At 36.1% G+C, this 26216-nt stretch overlaps 1 protein-coding gene across 1 annotated transcript in view; it reads left to right on the forward strand.

Annotated features, from left to right (window-relative positions):
* Nucleotides 1-26216, forward strand: part of VRK2 (VRK serine/threonine kinase 2) — a 101681-nt gene that overhangs the window by 55819 nt on the left and 19646 nt on the right. The window contains exons 8-11 of the mRNA XM_074206630.1: nt 1010-1142; nt 12373-12493; nt 15246-15304; nt 22140-22324. Of these exons, the coding sequence (XP_074062731.1) occupies nt 1010-1142; nt 12373-12493; nt 15246-15304; nt 22140-22324 (498 nt within the window). The remainder of the gene's footprint in view (nt 1-1009; nt 1143-12372; nt 12494-15245; nt 15305-22139; nt 22325-26216) is intronic.

The following is a 26216-nucleotide window of genomic DNA, read 5'->3' on the forward strand; positions in this document are numbered from 1 at the left end:
ATTAAAATAAGAAAGTTATGTTTTCTTTCTATAGATATTAATTGTAAAATGTAGGTCCCACTGCTTTAATTCTGTCCTCGGGCAGTTGCCTCATTAAACTTCAATTCCAATGCTAAAACTTAAAGAAATAGTAATGTAGCATTTAAGGAAGAAAAAAGCCACGTTGATTGGTTTCTTTTTTTCTTGGGCAGCCTTCACATACATGCCTTGGAAAATACTATTTTCTGACCATGGGTCAGAATAATTGTCTAGTAAAAACAGCTCTTCATTCAGGGTTGCTATAACTATAAAACCAACTCCTCTTTTTTTTTCTTCCTCCAGTGTAATCTGAGAAAAATTCACTTGGATTGCTTTCTGACTTCTAACAATCTATATTCTGTTTGGAGATCCTGCTTGCTATTCTGACTTACTTGTAAAGATAACAGTGATGATATAGATTGGTCTGCAAGGCCAGAAGTCCTGCATTGATGTTCCATTCTTACCCATAGACAGCTTGATGGTATTTTTTGAAGAGTCATTGCCTTTTACAGTGTGTCCACTGTTTTTATGTTTCTTGTTAATAGGAACTCATATAACATTATGTTTAAGTTTAAAAATAAAACAAAACCTTTGCAGTCTACCCCTACCTTTGTCACATATATGTGTTGCAAGGAGGGGGTCTGGGGAGAGACATGGGTCTCCAGTATGAGGACAGATAAAAGACAACATTGCATTTTATGATGTCTGGATGCCCACCTGGAGGGAAAAGAGCTTAGGAACAAAATAAAAAAGCAAAAAAAATCTAACTCAGCCCAGAAATAAGATATGACTATGCTGAAGGAAGGATTTAAATGGGGAGGTTAGTTGTTATAGCCCCCAGTTGTATGTATTTTATCCTAAAGCACCATTTGGCTTAATAAAATGGAGATCTAAGGCTGTCTTTAACCTATCAGTTTCTTAAGACTTAATTATAAAGGTTATACTTTCAGAGGACAAAAGCATTATTCATTTGTCTGTTCATGTCTTCCAGGTTTATCTTGCAGATTATGGACTTTCCTACAGATATTGTCCCAATGGGAACCACAAACAGTATCAGGAAAATCCTAGAAAGGGCCATAATGGGACAGTAGAGTTTACCAGCTTAGATGCTCACAAGGGAGTCGGTAGGTTTCTTTTTTATTATTTTATTTCAGTAGTGTGATTACAGAATGAGTAATCAGGGCTGCATAGTCCATTTCAAGAGGGGTGAGATTTTGAACATTGGTGAGATTGTATCAGAAGGTGTGGGCTACTGCAATGAATATTACTTCTGACAGTGGAAAGAACTAGACTGTGGTATCTATTGCTTATGTAAGTGAGAAGGGTTAAACTTAATATGAAATTTGACTAGTATTTCTTTGGTTTGCACTAATAAATCTGTGGGGCAGGAACTTTGCTTTTCCTACACTGTCAGGAATTTTACAGGCATGGTTTAAAAGTGCGTGTGTATAGAATTGTTCCCATTTTTTTGGTAGTCGCCTTGTCAGAGTATTTGAAGAAATCATCTCTTAGTGGGAGGGGAAAAAAAAATCCAACCTTATTCCAAAACTATAAAGTGTTAACTTTTGAAAATCTCTTCCAGTTGCCTTTCATATATCTTACTTATTTAAACTCACTTTGATGGTATCGGAAACACATTTGCAGGTAAATTACATACATAGTCCTTTTATTGGATATTGATTGTACTGCCTTGCATTCCAAGGCAGACTTAATTCAACAATTCCCTAATTAGTTAAAGTCATAACCTATGTCTTGTATTCATTTACCATTAATTAAACCTTAGCTGTTTATTACACTGCAGTCCAAATCCAATAGCAGACCCATAGAGCCATGGAAAAGGGAGTGGGAGGTCAATATTGAAAATATATGGCGCCAAGTTCCACTGATGGCTGCCTTGTTCACAATCAATGTGGTCAATGCAACACAACTTTCTTAGTTGCTATGTCAGCAAGACAAAAAGTCAATTCGAATGTTATGCTAGTAGAAAAAAATGGCAATTATTGAAAAAACTTTGGCTTGCAAAAAATATTGTCTTTATAAAGTTTTATTTTTTTAAAATGTTTTCAAATATACTGACCCAATTCAAATGGTATTTTGGTACCCTTTGGAAAGGACTACAGTGTCACTAATTACAATTAGAAACTTGCACTTGTTAATAGCTGCTGAACTGTTACCTTAAACTAATACTTTCTAACGAGTTTTAGTTGGCACAAACAACTGTGTATTATTGCCTTTTCTATTAAAAGGACCATTGACCATGTAATGTAGAGGGTCTTGATAATTTGCCAGAGCTATTAAAACCCATGGTAGTTTAAGGTAGGCCAATGGAAAAATGAAATAAGATTGTCAGCTGAATTTTCTTCCACCAAGGAAATGTTTTCAGGGTAATTTTTTTTTAAAGTCTGGGTCTCCTGTCTAGCCCAGAATGGAAGTAAAGGGTCCACTCATAAGCACGGTCCCACTTGAACTGGCACAGGATCTTTGATCTGCTCTTTTAAAAAAAAACAAAAACTTGAGGTAATACACCTCCTCACTCTCCAAGTCTCACATCTGGTGGTCCCCTTTCCCCTGTAGCTCACTATATTGGTTCAGGATGTAGGGAGAACATTTCATCAGTTTAGCCCACTGCAGCTTAAAAATCCTGAACTAAAGGCATCAACCTTAGCCTGCCCTACTCTCTGGCAGGGATTATGGGTGTGTGTCATCATACCCAGCCCAGGGTAGATTTTTTTTACTCTGCGTATAAAGCAAAGAAAGCTTCTATTATTTTTTCTTTTACACAGGTAGGACTAACTCTAAAAAGTAGTGATTATTTATATATTTGCCTCCACATAATATCTCTCAGGTGTCCAGTAAATGATTTTTAATTTATATTTGTCATGCCTAATGAAAACTATTTATATAACTAAATTTTCATCTGACATATTCATATGTTAGATTGTTTACTGGTAGTTTTTTTAGGTTAATTTCTTTTCCTGCCTTAAATTAGTTGCAAATTGTCTTTTTTTTAACTTTTGCCCAATTATTGGCAGAGTGAGACTTTTGGGAGGATTTTAAGATTTTTTTCTAACATCACTGTAACATGAAATTTTGCTGAACTTGCCTTATTTTGGTATCATAACTATAGTATGATATGATTGGCGCAGATATTTAGCATCTTAATTGAAGTAATTATAACACTAAACTAAGTGTGACTATAGATCTTTTTTTTTTTCTTAATCATACTTCTTCCGAGGGGTGGCTAGGTGGTGCAGTGGATAGAGCACCGACCCTGGAGTCAGGAGTACCTGAGTTCAAATACAGCCTCAGACACATAATAATTACCTAGCTGTGTGGCCTTGGGCAAGCCACTTAACCCCATTGCCTTGCAAAAACTAAAAACCTAAAAAAAAAAAATCATACTTCTTCCTTCAGTAAAAACTCTTAAAATTCCAGTATGCTGTAGTATCCTATAAGTAGCTTTGAACCTAAGGCAAGAAGACTATAAAAAGATGCCACCTTGGCTCAATGACTTGGCACTTTGAAAATAGTAAGTGCACAGCTTAACATTTTTTTTATACCCTCCACCTTTGCACACTGAGGTAAGTTCCATCTCTGAAGCTGCCACTTTGGAAACACTCTCTGTTGGATGGGCCTAGGTTTAGACTGCACTGGCTCTAATTGTATTATTCTTTTCTTCTAATGCATGGAATTATAACCTGAATGGGCTCACTTTTATAAGAAAGGGGGTAGTTGTTATTTTTTATTTCATTACCCATTAATCTTTTGGGACCATTGTTTTTTTCTGGAAAATAATGTTTTGACAAATAGATTTTTGCATTTAGTTCTTCATTTGCCATTTACTTTACAGAATCACCATTTACTTCATGAACTGATCAAATTCCTAATTTATTTCCTTCTTTATTAGGCTTAACCCATGGATAGAATTTGCTTTAAGCAAACAACATATAGAAAATCAGTACTTATTGGAAAGATAATTTGCAAAAGGATTCACCATCAGATTCAAAGTAGAAAGCTTCATTAGTCCATTTAAAATAGGATTTGAGATTTACAGAACTTTAATGAATCCATATGTTACACATAGTGTAGGTGTAATATGCTTTCTTCCTCCATTTTCCTTTTATATATTTTGTGCACGTTTTCCGTAAGACTATGACTTCTGCTCATACAAGCATGCTGGAGACAATATGGAAGGGTTCAGAAAGTTCTGTTTCTGAACTTATGTCATCACCCAGAATTTTTTTGTATTCTGGGCTTAATTCCTTAGGCAGCCCCTGCTGATGATGTTTTCTTCCAGGAAGGGTCTTCAGGCTCTCGTGCCCTTCCTTCTATCAGTATACTCCACAACCAGATCAGTTTGGAAATACTAGCCCTCAGATCTAAGTTCTCACTGATTTTATCCACTACCTACAGCTATCTTCTGAATAGAAGAAAAACAAACACACACCCTTTTAGAATTACTGAGAAAAGTTTTTGCCCTTCTACTTTAATGGCTTAGTTGTCCTGATTCCTTGATTTTACTACAAACTGATAGGATTCAATAAAATCAGAAATTCAATGAAGATTTTTTTATATCATATGGTTGGTAGACACCAGCTTTGTAGAGAACACCACCAATTGTTTTCATTTCTTTTGGTGGAGTTGGATGGCATATTAGATAGATCACATTGGAACTCTGCCTCATATATTGAACAGCTGTGTGGCCCTGAAGAAATCACTTAATTTCTTAGTCTCAGTGTCATAATTGGAAAATTTAAGATACTGTAGAACCTATCTTATAGCATTTTTGTGAAGGTCAAGCAGTATAAAAATATAAAGTGCTATTTATATATTAGCTAATATTATTATTATTTATTAACTAATTGTTATAGCAAAATATGTACCCAGCTAATAGAAATAGTAAACTTACATTTTTGATTTGCACTGAATTAAATTAAAGAAATTTGTTTTGTCACATTGAATTTTAGGAAACAATAATAATTGCCTCAGACGCTTGAAACTGTGTGACTTCTGGGCAAGTCACTTAATCCCCATTGCCTCAAAACAAAAACAAAAATAAAAACAAACAGAATCAAAAATAAATTTTTTACAGAATTTAATTGACTTATCTTGTAGTTGTGCCTAAATGTCAAGTAAAAAAAGATCCATAAATTTCTGTGTATATGGATTGAATAATAGTAGTGAGGTTTCTTGTTTAGAGTGCTAGAACCTGAAAGCTCAAATCATGCTTCAGGCAGGAAGCTTTTTTACCCTAGGAAAGTCACATAAAATCTACGTGGCTCAAGAAACTCCCTCAGCCCTATACTTACTCTGTCAAAGTTGGTTCATCATCAACATTGTCCCCAAATTGGGGACTATAAAAATTAAGAAATGTTTATATTACTATTTCTGGTCAGAACCAATGAAATATTCCAGTTTCAATTTTGAATTAACTTATGAGTAGGCCATTTCTGGTGGTCTGACTAGAGTGTCTAGTTTTTGCTATTTGTAATGATCATCTGGGAACTGGAGCTCTAAAGCTTATTTTTGTTTGAAATAATTGGGTTTTTATAAAGAAGTAGCTTGTAAGTAGTGATTTTTGCCAATCAGCTTTTCCATCTCAGTGTCTCATAGTTGAGTTAAAAAAGACTTCTTTGACTACTGCTGACAAAAAAAAAATGATATTGTTGAAGCAAATCTTGTATATATTTTTAATTGTGGATTATTCCAAATTCAATTCTTTAATGTGACCTAGAGGTTTTTTTTGAGAAGCTTAAGTGCTTTGTTTAGTAGTACAAAATTAGAAGAAAACATTAGACTGAAATTTTTTCTTGTGCTTTTTTTATTTTTTTATGCAATACAGGATATACAAACTATACACTATTTCAGGCTTGTTGCTTGATAATTACAAAGAATTATATCTGCGTCAAATGAACCTTTTTAAAATTTGTTACATTGTTAGTAGTGTTAAAAAGTAATATTTAGATCAATACATAGTATAGATTTTTGTAGATTTTCTACTCACTGAGGCATGCAGTCAATACCTAATTTCTCTGGAGATATACTGCACTTAACATATTGAGCTTCTCTAAATACTCCAGACCTGTGCATTGAGTATGTAAGACCCATTTTAATTTGCCATCATTGATAACCATAAGAAGACTGTAAGCTAACTAAATTACATTCTTTTATAAATATGTTGGTATGCAGGGAATTTTGGAATAATTTTCCTTTTTATGGTAGAAGGAAATATTACATACAATATTATTATTGTTATTGTTTTTAGCCACTTGCTGCATATGCAGGAAATCAAAATCTTAAAAGTGTTATTTCTTGCATGGCTTCCCTTCACTCATGATAAAGCCCACAGATTTACAAAATGTGTGCGAAATAAACTGAAAAGTATTTATATATTTCAAAACTTGGAAAAATGACATGGTTTATGCTCTCTCTGCTTGTTTTCTTAAATGGCAAATGACAAGAAAATTAACCCATTTCTTAATGAGGTACCATACTCAGTTCAAACAGAGGCTACTCAAATAGCATAGAAGGGGGGGTGGTTATGTCTATATTTAGATAAAATTGGCTGTTTTCCATAGTCTGTATATCAGCTCTAATAAAAAAAAATATGGTGCCATACATCATCCAAGTAACAGCATTTGCTGTAGACACAATTTCACTTTCCCTCTGTCTTCCCTTCTTCCCCCCCCCCCCCAAATTTGGCATTGGGGTTGACTTTTCAGTCTTGGCATATAGCTTAACCATATTTCTTTGTACTCCTAAACAGAACTCTTTGATTGGGTAATAGATTCATATTATCAGATAAACCTGTGTAAAAGCAAACCCCTTAATTAGGGGTACAGTCACTATTATTTTTGTGATGGATACTATTTATTATTAATATTACCAGTAGTACTACCTGTACATCATTTGCAAGACAATTTACATAAATTTTCCTTTGATCTTCACCCCCCCCAAAAAAAAACCCAAACCTTTGAGGCAAGTGTGTTATTGTCTCCATTTTATAAATGAAGAAACAAAACTTTAGAGGTAGCACGGACCTGGAATCAGCAAGCCTTGAGTTCAGATCTAGCTTGACAAACTCACATAGCTGTTTTACTCTGGGCAAGCGCTATCTACCTCAGTTCCCCCATCTGTACACTGAAGGTAATAGTACCCTATATTTTAATTTTTTTGAATATAAAATGAATTAATATTTACTGTGGTTTTACCAGACTTAAAAGTGCTGTATAAATACTAGAGATGATGATGGTTGAGAAGGAGCAAGTAAGCCAAGGGCTGAATTCATTTTAAACTCAATTCTGGACTCTGCATCTCATGTACTGTCTACTGTAGTATGCAACATATCTTCTTAGAGAGGTTAAGTAGCTTAACCAGAGTTGCACCGGCAGAATATGTCAAAGGCAGGTCTTTGACTCAGAAATCATGATTCTTCTCCTGGATATTACAACAGTTTCTGAAAGTGAGACCAAAATGTTACTCTTCTGATAAAGAATTAAATATTCCCCCTCTAAGAATATAAGTTGCAGCATTTCAGTTCTTTTTCAGTGGAGAAGGAAGTAAGTATTCACTCCAGGGGGAGGTTACCACCAATGAAAACCCAGAACTAGAGCCCAGAAGTCATCATCAAGATGCCCACCTCTTCAGCATTACAGATACAACTTCAGGAGCCCTGATTTCCATTGGTTGCCCAGGGAAAAAAAACAAATCCCTTGCTCTTTTGATTTTCCACATGTTCATCCTCTGTCTCTTAGGGAAGGATTTCCTTGCATTGGTTGTCTTACTCTTTTCTTTCATATACAGTCATTTAGTTAGGAAGAGAATGAAAATTCATTTATATAGAACCTATGTCGCAGGCACTCTGCTAAGCACTTTATAAAGTCTATCTCATTTGAACCTCATACAACTCTTTAAGCCAGGAGCTGTGCTGATCTCCAATTTACAGGTGAAAAAAAACGGAGGTAGAGAGAGCTTAACGGATTTGCCCAAGGTCAAACAGCAAGCAAATGCATGTGTGTTCTCCCCTGGATTTAAATCTAGGCCTTCCTGTGTCCAGGAACAACACTCTATCCACTGCCCTACCTAACTGACTGAAGTAGATATTTTTCAGTTCATACTATATGTTAAGTGATTTTTCATATGTCATAGTGTTGTAATCATATGTAAGCAAAAGAACAGGAGAAGGGTAAATAACAGGAACACCCACCAACCTGCATGCTCATGCATCCTTCCCCTCTATACTCCAGTCAGGCTTCAGCCAATATGGGGTGGAGATATTTACCCTAACTCTGGCCCACTTAAATCTGATTCATGTGTGCCAGTCAAGACATCATCTTCCGGTGGCATTGGTCCTCTTCAGAAAGTTAAGGATAAATAGTAGTGATTATGACTCTAAATAATTCACTTGCCTGAACTGACCACATGTTTTCCAAAATTAGAACTAATGTCTTAAAATAATTTAATTGCATAATGGCAGTTCAAGGCATGACTTTACATACTGCAAACAGTTATTTCAGGTAGTAGTTGGACAACTCAGTCTCTGGAGTCCTACCTACACTGAGATTCTATAAAAGTAAATCTTCAATGAAAGAAACTTATGGCCTAGGAAGGCTTTTTATTGGTGATCCCACTTGGAGTTTTAGATACTGGCACTCTGCCCAAGTCCTTTGTCCAGAGTCCATTTATCTTTGGACAGACAGGATCTCACAGGATCATAGATCTAAGGCAAAAAGGACTTCCTGTCATCTTACTACTCAGGAGAACTAAGGCCTACAGAGGTTAAAGTGACTTAGCCAAACTGAAATTTATCCTAGGTAGAATTTGAGTTAGGTCTATCTCTGAATCTAAAGCCAGTATTCTTTCTGCTAGGCTTCCATCTTCATATGCTTGAATAGAAGTACCATTTTTAAAAGTCATAAACCCAATTAATAGAAGTTATGTCTTTGATTTTGTGTATATGAGTGCCATTCCCCCCATCCCCTCAAAAAATAGCTATGCCAATAAATTGGCATAGCATGAAAATAGTAATAAAACATCCCCCTGTAAACCTGGGGCACAAGGTTTCATTAAGAAGAATAGTTATGTACTCAGTTTATAGAGTATGAAATGTACAATTTCCATCAAATCATCCTAGAATCATATAGGTAATTATTAAGTGTCTGAGGCCAGATTTGAAGTCAGGTACTCCTGACTCCAAGACTGGTGCTCTGAGTTCCACCTAGCTGTCCCTACCCCCTCTGCCAACAGGTGACTATGAATTACATAATTATATTTTAAGGAACTATTTGTCACTTGTGCTGATATTTGAAAGAGTTGGACTCTAGACCTTTGAGAACCTCATAAGTTTGCAAACTTAAATGGTTTCATATTAACAGGCTAAATATAAATGATAAACTCAGTTTTAAAGAGAATTTATTCTAAGAGGGATGTGTCACCTGTTTTGAGGGGGAACTACAGGCAAATCTTCTTCATTATTGAAGATTTACCACTTTTCTCTGAGAGAATGCCACAGATTTGAAGTTTGGATCTTCAGATTTTTTTTTTTGTTTGATTTACTAAACTATTATTAAACTATACAAGTGATTTGATTACTTATAATCTCAACTTGAAAAATTGATGCATTTTTATGGAAAAGCATTTTTTAAGGTCTTATTCTCCTGTTAGACGAGACCACTGAATTCAGGCATTGTGTATTATTTACTCTTAATGTCTCATTATACCTACCACAGAACTCTACACATAGTAGTTGCTTAATAATTGTATGTGAAAGTTTAATTTGAAAATTGCAGTGTGAACCAAAGAGCATTAAGGGGTAAGAGATGGTATATACCCACAATGTGTAAGAAATATTTGAAAGAGAAATGTATAACTCTTTCTAAAAAGCAGTGGAACCATTTTTAATTCTTAAAAAGAACTGTATTTTTAAAATGAAAACTTTAGAGCATTTCAGCTGTGATAATTCATTTTCAGATTAGCTATATGTTCTTGTCACTATGGGGATATTAAGTCATAAATAAGAATATTTTACTTGAAATTTATCAAGGATTAAAACCAACCTTTTGTGAATGATATTCTTGCCAGCAAAATTCTTGACTGCAGAGGAATACTTTTCTCAGGCATTTCTGAGCTTTTAACTACTCTTGAGATGTAAAGTTTGAAGGGAAGAAGAAAAATAATCATTATTACAATGTCTGGGGTCTCAGCTACACAAAAAGTCATTACCTTTAAGTTTTAACCTTTATCAGTAGATAGCAACTGCATTCTGATTCATTAATTCCTTCTACATTGGTGATAGAGACTGTGAGGTATTCTTTGTTTAAATGAAGGTTTTGTTTTTTTCTTTTGAAATTCAGTGTCCATGATAATAAAAAACAACACTAGCTCTGAAGGTAATGTTAGTATATGGATGAAGGAGATCAGAAAATGGACCAAAGATTGAAAATATGAATGAGAACATTTTAATTAGATGAGGCCAAACTAGTGAAATGATAATAGTGAAGTAAAAGTTAACTCTCCAAAGGCTATTTCAGATGAAGATCAGTTATGAAAAATTGGTTTCAGAAATGTAAAAGACTTGCAGTTACTTATAGCGTCATATCAATTACTCCTTCAGTAGGGATAAAAATGAGGGGAAAGAAGATGCCCATTTTATTTTCATTTTGACTTCTTCTTTAAGGAGCTACTTGCATATATGTGTCATACAGACTACAGAAGATCATTTTGTGAAAATTGGAGAATCTGAAATCAAAAACACTGGTTTATGTGGTGGTAATCTGGAATGGTCATAATGGAAAAAAGGCTTTGTGAAAACATCTGTATGAATGGAACCATTCCACTATTAATGGGAGATTTATTACTGGAGAAATCACTACAGAACAGCAAGTGGTAGAGATTGTGTTTTTATTTTAATATGAGAGCCAAGTCTTGCATTAGGACATTGTTGAATCTGGTGCAGAAAATAAATGACACCCGAGGGATCATGTAGCATTCTGTTAGATTGAAGGCCCTTTAATAATCCAATACTCTAATAGCAGTTAAGATAGAGTACGTGTAAGAGCTAATCTTGTCTTTTGCTTTTATGATAACTTATGTATGGTAACAAGAAACAGTTATGATGTGTTGGCACCATTGCTCTTAGTAGATGACTTTTTAAATTAAAAAATAAGTTTGCTAAGTGACTTTTCAGAATTTATTTAATGAAACCCCATAAAATATGATACCTGTTTACAGCAAGTTTAATTCATTGTATTATGTACAGCTCTCTAAGCTTACATGTTCCTGCTCAGATTCATTCTTGTAGATATACAGCTTTAAATAGTAGCCCATTGTTTAAACCGACCAGAATAACTAAAAAAATAGTTGACAATCTTGAGGACTTGTTCATCCATTAATACGAGGACTTGTCAATCAAATTCCAAATAATTTTGTTACTGGATTTGTCCCATTTCTCTCAATTGTGTCATTCCCTTTTGAGGTAGCAGAATACTCTTGAAGTCACATGTATAATTTTGTCAAATCTATTCTACCGGTAGCTTACAGTAGCCTAGAAATAACCATTTCTTTTTGTAATAAGGTGTCTTTTGTTTGTTTCTTTTTAGGAAAAACAAACTCAATTTCAAAACTCCATAGGTTATAGCTGTGATTTGTCACATCAGGAAGTACTTGGTGGCCCTTGTTCCTTCTCCCTCCCTCCCCAGTACCCCTCTCTTACCCAGACACAAAGCTGACAGGAGCTCAGAGGCTTGCTCCCCAATCTGTGCCTCCATTGCCGCTTAGGTCCAGGCAAGTGTTTGGAAAAAGATTCAGATGCGACCAGGGTTCTCAGCTGTACACTAGATGGCAGTTTTGCCTTTCCTTCTCCAGCTTCCACTGCTGCTTGTGTAGCAGTAAAGGAAAGGCCATCAATGTTTAGTCTGCACTCAGAGGGTCTCTGCATGACCAATGCAGACCCCATGGACTTCCTGGAACATGTGTTAGTAATTTAGTTGCAGACATTTATTTCTTTGTTTTACTGCTTGGCTCTTTGAGAAAGTGTTGGTGCTGGGTTATGGGCTGTCTGGATCATGTCAGAGGCCATGGGGATCAAGTTCATGTGACAGGCCAGACTAAGGAAGGATGAAGCTGGAGGAGGTGAGGAGACTGACCCTTACTTTCAACAGCAACAAGTCTTTGCCTGTCTGTGGCCCGGGGCCAAGAGCCCGGGCTCTGGGGTTTGGCTCCAGCTGAACAAACAAAACACTTTTGCCCATTTGGCTTTTTCATATTTCATCCACAGTAGTTCAGTCAAAGCCCTTCCTATTTTTCAAGAAGTCCTTATCCTTCATCGTTCTCTCTCTCTTGATGCTTACTCCTTAGCCCCATCTAGAAGAGGCGACCTTGAAATCCTCGGCTACTGCATGCTGCAATGGCTCTGTGGGAATCTGCCCTGGCAGCAGAACCTGGAAGACCCCGTGGCCGTCCAGACTGCTAAAGCAAAGTACACACTTTTAAGTATTCTATCATTTACAAAAACAGGTCTGAAAGGAAACATCAAAGAGATCCGACATCCTGGCGAAGATCGCCTTTCACCCTACATGAAAGCTAAAGCAAATTTCTTTAATTAAAAAAATATTGTAAGAAGCCCTGGGAAGATGTAAACTCTGAGAAGCCACCCATAAATATACATGCTGATGAGCTCTATAGTAAGATATATAAAATGGTTTATTTGTTCTTTTAGGGATTTCCAAAGCTGAGATTCTAGATGTTATTTTTTTTTCAAGGAATAAACATCTTCCTATTAGTATATACACATTTAAATGAGTATTGAGAATTGGCTATAGGTGACATTAACTGTTCTAAGCACTAGTGTCAATGTGGGCACAAAGTGAACAATTACTGTTTTTCAACGGAGAATGTCTGTCATGTTCTTATGACGTAGAAGCAATGTATTTTCTTATATAGAAAAACCTATTGTTTAAAGTTATACATAAGAGACAGATGATCTTATATAGCCACATAAGCTTGATTAGAATTTCAAATTCAACTTTTTATCAACCAGAATCTGTATTAGAATATTCTGAGAATTAAGTCAGAATAAGAACCCAGCACATTCCTGCTTTTCCATTTTCTCCAGAGTAACTAGAAAAATAGTTGAGGCTTTGTTCATTCATTAATATGAGGATTTGTCAATCAAATTCCGAATAATTCTGTTACTGGATTTGTCCCATTTCTCTAGATCCTCCTTTGGGGTAGCAAAATACTCTTGAAGTTACATTGTATAATTTTGTTGATCAGATTTGAAAAAAATCAGTTATCCATAGGACAAAGTAACCAGTTTTTTTTTTATTATAGACCAAGATATGCTTGGCAGTAGTTGTCCATGGATGTAATATCACAATTGGAAAAGGCAGCACAGTTTTTAAGTAGGGCAAGTCACAACAGAAGTGCACAATGGGGATAACTGATCCACAGAAATCAATCTGCAAATTGTGTGGCATCAGCTCTCTGCCGAGAGAAAGGTTAGCCTGCAGACTCTGGATAATACAGACTACATTTGTAAATGTTGACATATGTTATCTTTAATATTTCTCCTTTGGAAGTTTGGATTTCCATGGCCTTTTTTGTTCCCCCCCACCCCAAACCAACATATAGCCACAATTCAATGTTCCATCAATCATCCATGCTCTTCAGTGATCCATGTGTCCAAATTAACCCTTGGACACCTGGCAGCCTTCAGAACATGAGCCACATAAGTCCTCTGAAAGACAGATGTTTACATGCATTTCTCTCATCCAGCCAGAATCAAGAAATGCAAGTATTGCACCCCATATTGCTGAGTGAGAAAAATGCTCTCAGGGACATAGAATATTGTTAGAATAATTAGAATTAATAGATATAGTTTATTTTAATAAAATACTACCAAATACTGTTAACTTTTTTTTCCCATTAGTCTCTCTGTAGTCTGGTGTTAACCTCATCAATGTGAACCAGCATAGGTTCTTACTGCCCCAACCACCACATCTTGGATCTTTGACTAATTTGTTGTATTTTCTGTTATTCTGCATGACAATAGAAGCCTTGCATATATAGAATATGTGTATACACACACATCTATACACAATCTGTCCCAGTTATGTTTACTGTGGGGAGCTATAACGCTGAATATCCTCATTTGGGTGTGTTTGTAAACTCTTCCTTTATGCCGCTTATTTTCCTAGGCCACGGTGACATTACAAATTGAAATGAGCACACGATGTGTTTGTTGTCGTGGTTTTGCATATGTCTGGGTTTTTGCCGTGAAGTGCGTACCACAAGAATGTTAAGTTGCATTTTCAGTATTTGTAGTGCACACAGCTGAGTGAAATAGAAGAAGCTGTTTATGTCCAGCCTAATGCCCAAGATACAGATGAAAACCCAGAGGGGGAAGAAAGTATCATTGTTTTTAGACCTTTGCAATCTGCTTATTATAGCTTAGTCAAAAAGCCATTTCTTATTAAGAAGACAAAGTATCAGTGTGATTTGAAATTTTCAAATGGAACTGCTTAAAGTAAAAAGGTTTAAAAAATAATTTCAAATATCCTAAAATTTTAATCCCCCCATTTTTATGTTTTAGATCAATTGAAATACTAGTAGTACATAAGAAATTTTGCAAATCTTGAAGTATCATATAAATGAACTATCATTATTATTTTAAAAGGGCAAAACACTGAAATTTAATTCAGTTTTCCCTTAAAATGTTTCTATGGAGAATAATTATGACAGATTTCATCCCCAAAGTTAACTTAAACATTCCATTCAGATGGACTTTTTATAATCAGAGCTTTCTGCTTTTCATTCTACAGTGTCCAAACTCTAGTTAAAAATTAGGGCTGAACCTAAAAAAAAAAAAAAAAAGGGCAGCTAGGTGGCGTAGTGGATAAAGCACCAGCCTTGGAGTCAGGAGTACCTGGGTTCAAATTCGGTCTCAGACAATAATTACCTAGCTGTGTGGCCTTGGGCAAGCCACTTAACCACTTAACCCCATTTGCCTTGCAAAAACCTAAAAAAAAAAATTAGGGCTGGTCAGGAGGAATTTTGACCTTTCCTTCCCCCCTCACCCCCCCAGGGGAATATGATCAGGGTAAAGGTGCCAATAGTTAGCTATCTTGGAGATTCCTTTCCCCACAAAAGCTGAATTTTATTGTTGGTTAATTTTTCAAATGAATCACCTGCTATAAAACAAATTAAATGTGTCTTGTGCTCTGTTTTAGTCTTCTGGATGAGCTCCCCAATTCAGTGATGAAGTGGAATACTTCTGGAAACAGCTGCCGTAAGTCTAATTATTGCCTCTATTGTACATTTTATGGCTCACCGCCTTTGCCCATCTCCCTATCTCACTATCCTCTCCCCCTCCACTCTACCATCCTTACACACCCCCAAAAAGAAAAAGAAAATTCATCATGGACAGGTGGCTATCTGGGCTGAATAAAATAAAGATTTTGATAATTTATGACTAAAGACTGAGTCTAGAGGAGAAAATAAGCAGATTTCTAGTAGTAGAATTACTCTTCTAATTAGTTATTCTTTTGGGGCTAATATTTTGAGACTCTGCAAGGGCATAACAACCAGGTAGACCTCATTTCAGGTGCACATGTTGGCACACTTATTTTTCGTTACTCATGTGTAATATAAAAAAATATTTTGATGGACACCAGAAGAAAAAGTCACAGAAACTACTATTCCAGCAAAAGATGCCTGCTTGCTATTAAGTATAGTGACAGTGGTGCTTAATGAAAGACTAAATACAGCAAATAAGTGAACAGGTAGCAGAAACTTTTAGCCACCATGACTTGTATCCAAGAGTTGAAAAGTTCAGTTAACCACTGTTGATCTATCTCATCATTTACATACACACACATATGCTCACATGTATGTATGCACACACAGCATGCCTTTTGGATTGAGATAATTCTACTGTTCTTTTCTTCCTATATGATAGTGCAAGTCACTTAACTAATTTAACCATCAGTGCTTCATAAAGTCCAACAAAAGGGTTGGGACTACATGGCCAGTCTAAGATCTCTTTGAGGTTGAAATCTCTAATCCTAGAATAGCTAGCATTTACGTAATATTTTAAGGGCAGCTTCATGATATTGTGATAGATCATTGGTCTTAAAATCAGGAAGACTTTTCTTCTTGAGTTCAGATCCAGTATGTGTCAGACACATACTGTATGATCCAGGTCAAGTCATTTAACCCTATTTGGCCTTAGTTCTTTGTAAAATGAGCTGGAGGAGGTTTGTAAAATGATTTATTTGCAGTGTTATTTCATTTGAGAAATACTAATGCACAGTAAATATAGTTGTTGGGGCCTGGAGTCAAGAAGATTCATTTTCCCAAGTTCAAATTTGATTTCAAACACTAGTTAGCTGTGTGGTCCTGGGCAAGTCACTGCCCTGTTTGCCTCAGTTTTTGCATCTATAAAATGAACTTGAGAAGAAAATGGCAACCACTCCAGTATCTTTGCTTGGAAAACCCCAACTAGGGTCATGAAGAGTTGGATCCAATTGAAATGACTTAATGCATCTCATTTGTTCTTCATGAAAACCCTGTGTGGTATGTGCTCTTATTATTCTCATTTTACAAATGAGGAAACTGAGATTGAGAAAAGTTCATTTGATTTGCCCAGGGTCAATAAATAAGTATCCAGGATTCCTGATTCCAAGGCCAGCACTCATCCATTTCACCACCCAAACTGCCTAATGAGTCCCTACGAGATAAAGGTGACACCAAATGTCTCCACCAATTTTGAACAAGCTGTTTTTAGTGAGGGAATTTAACTTCATCAACTCCTAAACTTCAACAACCTCTGCTAGTCAGTCATTTAACAAGTATTTATTGTTTTCACTGAATGTTAAACACTGAAAGAATAGGGATACATAGAAAGACAGTTCCTGTCCTCAAAGAATTTATATTCTAATTGGGGAAGATGTCTCAAATAGGATGTGTATGCATGAGTTCATTTTAAATCACTGAGTCCTTGGCACATTACAACAACAATTTTCATTTTTTTTTTCGTGGAGAGAGCTAGAAGTGAAAGGCTGATTTTAAAAAAATAAATTAAAAATTATTCTTAGGTTAAAATATCATGAAAAAAAGCCAGGATGACAACATTTATGTATTCATTTCTTACATGGCATTTAAGGTCCATAAGAGCAGAGATTTTGTCCTAATTTCATCTTTGTAGTCCAGTATCTAGTATAAGAAGGTCTTGCCCATAAAAAGTAATAAAGATTTGAATTAAAGTGATATACCCCTAAATTTCAAATGCAGTTTTGTTTTATTTTAATGGCCAGCCACATTGTACCATACAAAGATTTTTTTGCAATTAAGCAAAAAGAATGCTTCCATGTTGGTGAAGACTGATGCTCTTAATATTATAGGAACTATTAGAAATCATTTTGAACCACAACAGGACTCCTAAAGGGAAACTTAAATAATGTCTTTCTTGGGTCCCAACAATTATCTTATTTATTGATTAAATATTCCATTTCTACTGTCAAAACTAAGTAACTTTACCATGACGGAGAGAAAGGAGCATGTGTAGCAGATAGGTATCTGATCTCGAAGTTAAGAAGACTTGGGTTCAAATCCCTCCTCCAACAAAGAGTGACTGTGCAAAAAATCCCTTACCCTTTAAGCTCCTCATGCAACTCTCTAGTACAGAACTGTGATAGATTTACATTGGCAGAGCGAGTTTCCTCATTCAAAGTTCTGCCTACCAATAAAATCATAGATCAGAATCAAAAAGCAAAATAGACACTTTAATCTTAAATTGGGGAATAGTTTATGTGAAGGACACTGGCTGCTAATGGCATAAAAATGGAAGCTTAGGGTTTGAGTTTAAAATATATTAAAATGTACAACAGTCATGTTAATAGTTTTTATTTTTATTGCATTTTAAAATTTGCAAAGCATTTTATATTCATTAGCTCATTTGAGCCTTTTGATAACTTGAGCAGGTAGGTTCTGTTATAGTACTTCCACTTGAAAGAAACAATGTTTAAAAAAGTGAGACTTCTTAAAATAATAGACAATGATATTCAAACAGAATTCTTAAGTGTCAAGGAAAGATCATCCTCTATTAATATTCTCTCTATTTTATTCTAAAACTAAATAACCTCTTCTGGGATGTAAAACTTTCTTTAAAATGTTTCACATCAGAATGGCGTAACCTTCAGATTGTCAGTAGTCACTCATTCTTTGGGAGTTAGGTGGCTATTTTCTCTCATCTAACTTTTTAATGTTTCCCTTTCTAAAACCCAAGACCCTGGAAGAATCTTTCCATCCCATAGGAACAGCTGCCCAGTGGGGTGGTCCCAAGAGTTCTTCTTCTCAGAAACCACCTCTTGGAATTTTCCTTTCTTCTTCCCTTCTTGCCACAAAGGACCTGATTGTTGTTAGCAAACCTGTCAACAACATTCATTATGGGTTTACCATTTGCTAGACACTGTGGCTGAAAGTTCTCAGCCAGCAAAGGCAGATACACAGTTCTTGCCCTCAAAGGCAATGCTTACATTTAAATAGGGGAGAGGATATGCAAACCATTCCATACGTAAAGGATCTATACTGTGTACATAGAAGGTATTTTAGAAGGCCACCACCAGGAAAGGAGGTGGAGAAGAGGGGGTGCTTAGTATGGAGGGGAAGGGGAAAAAGAGAGTACTGATTGGAAAGCAATTGATCGTGATGAGGGAATATCAGTAATTAATTTTTAATGCTCCAAGAAAAAAATTAAGGGTATTGTATTGGTCCAGTAAGGATGAGGATATGTTCAAAAGGCATTGCTGGGTGTACATAACTCCTGTTTTATCACATTCTATCAGCAGTTTCTGGGTTGTGACAGGGGCTGTCCAAGACTTAGGCTCAGGAGAGGCGTATTATGGTCATTCCAGGTTGGACAAGAAGACATCTGGTGATAATAGTAATCCTCCTGCTCTCCTTGCTGCTGCTTCCGAAGATTGCCCCCAAACCAATGTGTTTTGTTTGTTTGTTTGTTTGTTTTGACTTTAGGATAGGTTGTGGTTAAAGTCTGCCCATGGCTGGATCAGAGGTGATGAGAAGAAAGCATATGGAAGAAGAGAAAAGCAAACATTTCTTTACATTCCCCCCCCCCCACCGAGGTACCCAGACATTGGTCTTGTTATCCTCCCAGTCCTGTCCCATCTTTTCATTTCCATTCCAGATATCCTGTCCTTATTCAAGTCAACATTTACAACTAATACCTGCAATAGAGGGGATACAAAACCCCATTTCCCTCCACCCACAAAAAAAAATCCCCTGTCAAAAACCAAGGGAATATAACAAATTTAAATAGGGAGACATTACTAATAACTGGGGGGAGGGGGTTAAAGCTTCATGTAAGAGTGCCAGTCTGAATTGTGCTTAGAATTAAATGAGGAAGAGCAGGGTGAGGACGAAGGCCATTCCATGCATATAGGACTACTTGGAGAAGGCCCTTTGACAGGAAATGAAATGTCATTTATGGGGAACAGTTTGATTAGAAAAGAAAGTGAATGAGAAGGAGTAATGGAAATAAAACTGGAAAGGTCAGTGGAGCCTTATTGTGAAGTGGTGGGTTTCAAACACCTGAGGGTTTGTATTTCATCCTAGAAGCAATAAGATGGTGTTGATATTTGGCTCACAAGGTGAGGTGTGTTTTAGGAAGCTCAGTTCCACATTTATATGGAGGATGAATTGGAGTGGGACATGATTAGCATAAGAGACCAGTTAGGAGACCGTTAAAAATAGTCCAGGTGAGATGTAATGAGAATCTTGAACTTCATAAGAGGGAGAACAGAGACTGAGTGGAGGAGACAGATACAGGACATGTGGCATCTGATTGGAGATGGGAATAATGGAGAGAAAAAAGTCAAGGGTGAGTCTGAGACTGCAGTCTTTGGCAAATGGGTGATGTAGTCAAGAAAAGGGATGAGTTTGAGGAAAATACAGTAATGTCTGTTTTGACATGTTGAGTTTGAGTTGTCTACAAAAGTACATCTAGGTGTGGACATCCAGCTGGCAGTTCTTTATCCCAGAATTTGTTTTTTAAATGGAATGTCTAGGATCAACTGACTCCCCCCCCTTAAGAAATAGGAATATTTTCAATTCTTATAGAAAAAGAGACCTTCCTCTCTTATGTTTGACTGTTTTTCTTGCAGGGTCTAAGTGGAAGGGGGGAAAAGGAGTTGAGCATTAGCTCTTTTTCCTAAGGGGGAAAAGGAGTTGAGCATTAGCTCTTTTTCCTAACAGTAAAAATCCTCAGAAAACCTCATAAAGGTTCTATGCAAGAATCAAATATAATTCTCTAGTGGAGCAGGGAAAGAGAGAAATCCTAGTTGGAAATAACAGGTAGTGATAGTAGTAAAGGAAGAAGGAAGGTCATTGCTGAGGAATGACTCACAAGCAAGCAGAAGAATTTATCCCATAAAACATCCCCAGACCACCATAATTCCTTACCTACTCAAATAAACCAGGGACATTGGGCCACAATACTCTGTCATTTCATTAGAATGCATGATCCTTGAAGGCAGGAACAGTTTTAATCTCTAAACAAATGCTATTTGATTGTCTCTCTGATGTTAAAATAGCTCAGAATGTTGATATAGTTTGAGTTGACAGATAACATCATACCTAGTACACTGTTCAGTGGGGGAAAAAAAAAAACAAAAATGAAAACCTTTTGCCCTGTTGCCACATCACTGAAAAATTGGACCAGTGGGTGAGAGAGTTGGGGAGGAGTATGTGAAATATGTTGATTTTTCAAGTGCCAAGGCCAGTGGATGATGCATTTTGGCACTGTTTGCCAGCAGCTAGCTGTTGCCCTGGTGGCCAGGGTGGTGAAGTCTGTAGTCATACAGTTCTTGATGCAATTGCATTGGGAGCAAAGACACTAATTTAAGCCACAGGCTCCCAGGGAGTAACCTGAGCTGTGTGTTATAAGGGGTAATGGGGGAATTGGCATGCAGGAGCTCCCTGCTGCCATTTCTGCTGGTAGGGATCAAGGGAGAGTGCCAAGGATCCTGTCATGCCCACACTACTACTAGCACCTCTGTCTGCATGGTGGGAGATGTGCAGGATGGTAGGAAACCCCTTGCTGCAACCTCTGAAGCTTCCCCAAATCCTCTTGCACAAAATGCAAATATCTAAGTAGGAAATGAAGAGACACCTTGTACATATGGTTGTGTAAATAATCATTAAATGAAACAAAAACAAAACCATGCATTTCTGAGATCCACTGAAAATGGACCACACAATCAATTATTTTCATGCCAGTTTTTAAAAGCTCCTGTGCCAGGCATTTCCTTAAAGCATCTTATGCCCTAAATTTCAGACTCTGACCCTTTGAAACAAGAATGAAAAATAGTGTGTCCACTTGAATCACAGCTGTGGTTGCACCTCATTTCATGGGTACCAGCTGACTTTCAGGGCACCTCACATCTGCCTCTGCATTTTTTATGATACTTCCCAATACAGAACCAATGCATGCAAGAGTGCACAGCTGAGAAACAAAAGGGAGAAACTCCTCCCTTGCTTCAGCTCCATTAGTCAGGAAGATGATATGGTGAATGGACAGGTCTCCTCAGGTGTACAGAGCTTCAGGGTGTCAAACCTGGATGAGAACCTGGAACACAAGGCCATTCCTTAATGTACTCTTGGAGCCACTAAGTAGGAACCTCAGTTAACACCTGCTGAGATTCTTTTCCCCTAGAAATACTGCCAGTCTACTGCCAAATATCCTTGAATAGACAAGAATTATATTTTTTAAAACTAACTTTTTTCTTAACTACTAAAGTATTGACTTTATTGCCAATTTACAATATTTATATTTTTAAAAATGAGTCATCAAATCCAGGTTGTTATTTCCTTTTTTCTGTGAGAATAATACATAAGCAACTTAAAAAAGTAGGTCATTTTTACTTTAAATCTCTGCTATATCCCATTCCATTAATATATAGATCCCTTTATTTTAGTACTTTTGAGACCCTGGAAAACATTCGTCTTTGGGCATTTGGATTTTCTGATTGGTGAAAAGAATTTGAAGCTATAAAGGAAAGAACATTTTTCATAGAAAGAAATGACACTTTTAAAAAATGCTTTTTCAGGTGAAATTGCCCAGTTTTTGGCATGTGCCAATGGTTTAGCATACGATGAAAAGCCCAAGTATGAAATGCTAAAGAAAATCCTGTTGGATGGATTGGAATCAAGTGGAACACTCCACAAAGGGCTACTGGAATTTTCTACTGCTGAATATACCAGGAACTTAAGGGCTTCCACCCGAGATCAAAAAGTAAGTAATGTGATCCTTGGGAGGTTGGTGATACATTTTTATGAAACGTTTGTGCCATTGGAAGCTGAATTGTCTCAAAATGTGCCTGACCCCAAAATTCCTTGGTCATTTAGGTTTATTTAATTCCTGTTTCCCTTCATTTGGACTAAATTCTAGGATGTTAGTTCTTTAAGGAAGAATACTTCCACAAGTAGTTTTGATAAACCCAGTTTCTCGAGTCAAAGGAGGGCCTATGGATTATTTCTAACTTGAAGGAAAAAACCTGCCCCACTATGATCAAATTAAAACCTAAGTTGCCTTTATTGATCTAAGTATTCATGTTCTTTAAACTAGTTCTTGTCTCCGTTTTCCTCCAACAATTTGGCCAGTTTTGAGGTGATGATATTCTTGGATTCAACTAGATTATTTGTATGCAGTGTTGTGTGATGATTTTTCTAGAATGACATATTAAAAACAAAACAGACATTATTTTTATAATTCTACCTCCTACCCTCTGTCTCCCCTTATTTTTTTTTTAGTCTTGAAAGCTTGGTTAAGCAGGTTTGAAAAATAAAAAATAAAAAGTGACTAAGATTGATGCCATTAGTAAGATTCCTGAACCTGCAGCAAACTATTAGACCTGCTCCTTCAATGAAACTACTCTTATGCAAAAGACCTGTTTCTTCTCTGATGCATGTGCAATAAGGCAGGGTCAGGGTGCCATTCATTTTTAATATTTCTTGTGAACTTTGGATCATCACAAGTGTATATGAGCCAAGAATGCAGGATGCAAACTAATGTGACTGATAGGCTGCGAGATGAATGGCGAGTCGAGTATCAGTGCACAGATGGTTCTGATTTGCCGAGTTTTGTAGCTGCTGCAACTGAAGACATAAAATATCCTTCTAGTCATAAATTAGCTCTTTGGAAGCAAAACCTTGGCACCGGAGCTTTACAACCTTCAATTAGGAGGGAAAGAAGTATCTGAATGACTGTGGTATTGACATCTGTAGGCCTGCATAGTAATCATTCCTAATAGAAGAGAATATCTGTTTGAGGAGGTTTTGCATGGCTAATTAACTACCAGTGAGAATATGTAATTTTTTCATGATCTCCTGATTGTCACCTTTCTCTCATGATACAATTACGTTTTATTGTAGCAAGTGGCTCACAAACCAATTGTCAGCACTATTTACGTATTGTCGAAGGCAGAACAAAAGTTCATGTTTAATAAAAAGCCACTGGATTTTGATCTTGGTAATTACTGAGACTTATTTTAACAGTTTTATTGACTTTCGTGTTTTTATCACTTTTGCAACAAAACAGAAAAGCCATTTCATGGACATACATTTCCTTTGCAATCATGGTCACCACTTAATCTGCACTAATTTTAACAGCTTTTTCTCATTTTTGTAGTTTTTCAGCTTAGTAAACTTAATTGAAATATAAAAGAAGCTAATATAAAAAGTGATATCTGTATCTTCCTTTGAGATAAAAAATTAGATTATACCACCATAATCTTTATTTTTATCAAGAAAGTACAAAGGGTTTTTTTATATTTTATGAAACCACTTTTATAGGAAAAGAATAGAGTATAAAATTCTTTATTGTTAAGTGCCTCAACCTGAAATAATATTTCACCTCTGTTCTTTTAGCTTAGAGTATTGAGTAATTAGGGGAGGCCAAAACAAAGCACTGACTCATGAAAATCTCTGAAAATTAAGTAATGTCTTAAATATATACATATAAAAAAAACAAAATTTATTGTCATGTTAGCCCAAGTTTAGTTTTTTGAAGTATCTATCAGATATATATATTATATATATATATATGTATGTGTATATGTATATATGTGTATATATTAGTATGCATATATATATATATATAACACCAAGTAGTTGACTAAGTATTTTTTATTAATGAATATTTGTTTCTTAAGGGTTTTTCTTAACATTTTATATCAAAGATTTGTCGGCATAAAATACACACCACACACACACACACACACACACACACACACACATACACACTCTCAGATAAGTAATTTAGGTTAAAAGTAAGTTAATATATAATAGGCAAAAATGAGTAGCAATTTTCTTCAAGCATCTAAGCATTCTTTTTTTTTTTTAGTTTTTTGGGGTTTTTTGCAAAGCAATGGGGTTAAGTGGCTTGCCCAAGGTCAATTATAGGTAATTATTGAGTATCTGAGGCCAGATTTGAGCTCAGATCCTCCTGACTCCAGGACTGGTGCTCTATCCAGTGCATCACCCCGAGCATTCTTTTTAACATATTAAATGTTTTTATTTTCATTTCTCCTGAATATTTATTGAGTGCAAACTCTCTCCCCTGATGCAGCCCTGAAGGGCTTAGAATGACATTGAGAAAAATGTGCCATGCCACCTGGGAGGAAGTCACGTGGTCTCATGGATAAAGTCCCAGGCTTGGAGTCAGGAAGACCTAGGTTCAAATTCTGCCTTAGACATGGGCAGTGTAACAATGGATATATCACTTTATCATTCTGAAACATTTCCACATCTCTAAATGAAGAAAATGATCTGGTAGCATTCACCTCTGAAATGCTGATAAACTTAAATGATTCAATGAGCATAATGCTCTGCAAACCGTAAAGCACCATATATAATATATATATATCAGAGAGAATTTGATTCATATCTTATGGTTCCAAGGCAGGACCTCTATATACTAAAGCAAAAAGACCTATTTTCAAACCATTTCAGAAAATAAATTTTAAAATTTCTGTCTGTAAAATGATGTAAACTAAAGAGAGACTTCCAATGACGGAGAGTTTGTGTAATAAAAATCTAGCACTACATGATACCACTTTTGTTTTATACTCTGAATAGATTTGACACTCTTAAGTTCGTGGCTCTTAGAATATTTTTTGCTCATAGCTCACCTGGATATACTAGAAGAGGTAAAGAAAATAAAAAGGGTTCCCATGACTCATTTTTCAGGGGGAAAAAGACAAAATGGTCTGTGGATCAGTGTGCTATTAAAAAAAAAAACCCACTATTTTCTTCCAAGTATATGTGGAGGAGTGAGTGTTGTTTTTTTTAATTGTTTCCTTAATGATACATTTTAGTTAACTATTAGAAAACAACCCAACACAAGGGGGAAAAAAATGCATCCAGTTCTTGAAAGGGAAAAGTGAAGATGTCTGTTCTCAGTTATTCAGATTTAATAACACAATTGTAAATATCCAAAGAGTGCTCCATATTTGAGTAAAGCCACTCAATTAATTGGTCAGTGGATGGACAGGCTTTGCTGCTTTTCCCCAGCACATCATATTCAACTGATCTAAGGGTAGAGAGAATGAAAAAACTCATAGTATTTGTTTTGATTATCAAAAAGTATTCAATTTTTGTAATAAAATGCAGTCTTTGGGGTTGCCCTCCAGCAAAGTATATATCCCATGCATATATTAAAGTCATGCAAGATGTTTGGCAACCTTCCGATTATCACTCCCCAAGAGAGGCATAAACAAGGAGGCATGTGCTTGGCAAATGTATTTACTATCTTCACATCCTGTGACTGGTCAAGTGCCTCAATGAAAGGGGATGGGTCTCAGCTTACAGGGGTGATCCTATTTGTTAGTAACTTTGTGCAGATTTCATCAAGTCCTGGGCTGTTACGTGACCTTCTTAACAGAGGCAGGGAGGTGGAGAGATCCAGGAAGAACTGAGTTCAAATCCAACCTCAGACACTCACTAGCTGAGTGATCCTGGGCAAATCACTTAACTTCTGCCTGTTACCAGTAAAGCATAAGGTATTTGTAAAGCTTGTTGCAAGCATTAAACATTAAAGCATTATAGAAATGGTAACTTTATAATTAGATTCACAGCCCTCAATATAAGTCTTACAGTCCACACAGGGAAAATATAAGTGGATAATA

Source organism: Macrotis lagotis, chromosome 1 (genome assembly GCF_037893015.1).
Source record: "Macrotis lagotis isolate mMagLag1 chromosome 1, bilby.v1.9.chrom.fasta, whole genome shotgun sequence".
Taxonomy (NCBI): domain Eukaryota; kingdom Metazoa; phylum Chordata; class Mammalia; order Peramelemorphia; family Peramelidae; genus Macrotis; species Macrotis lagotis.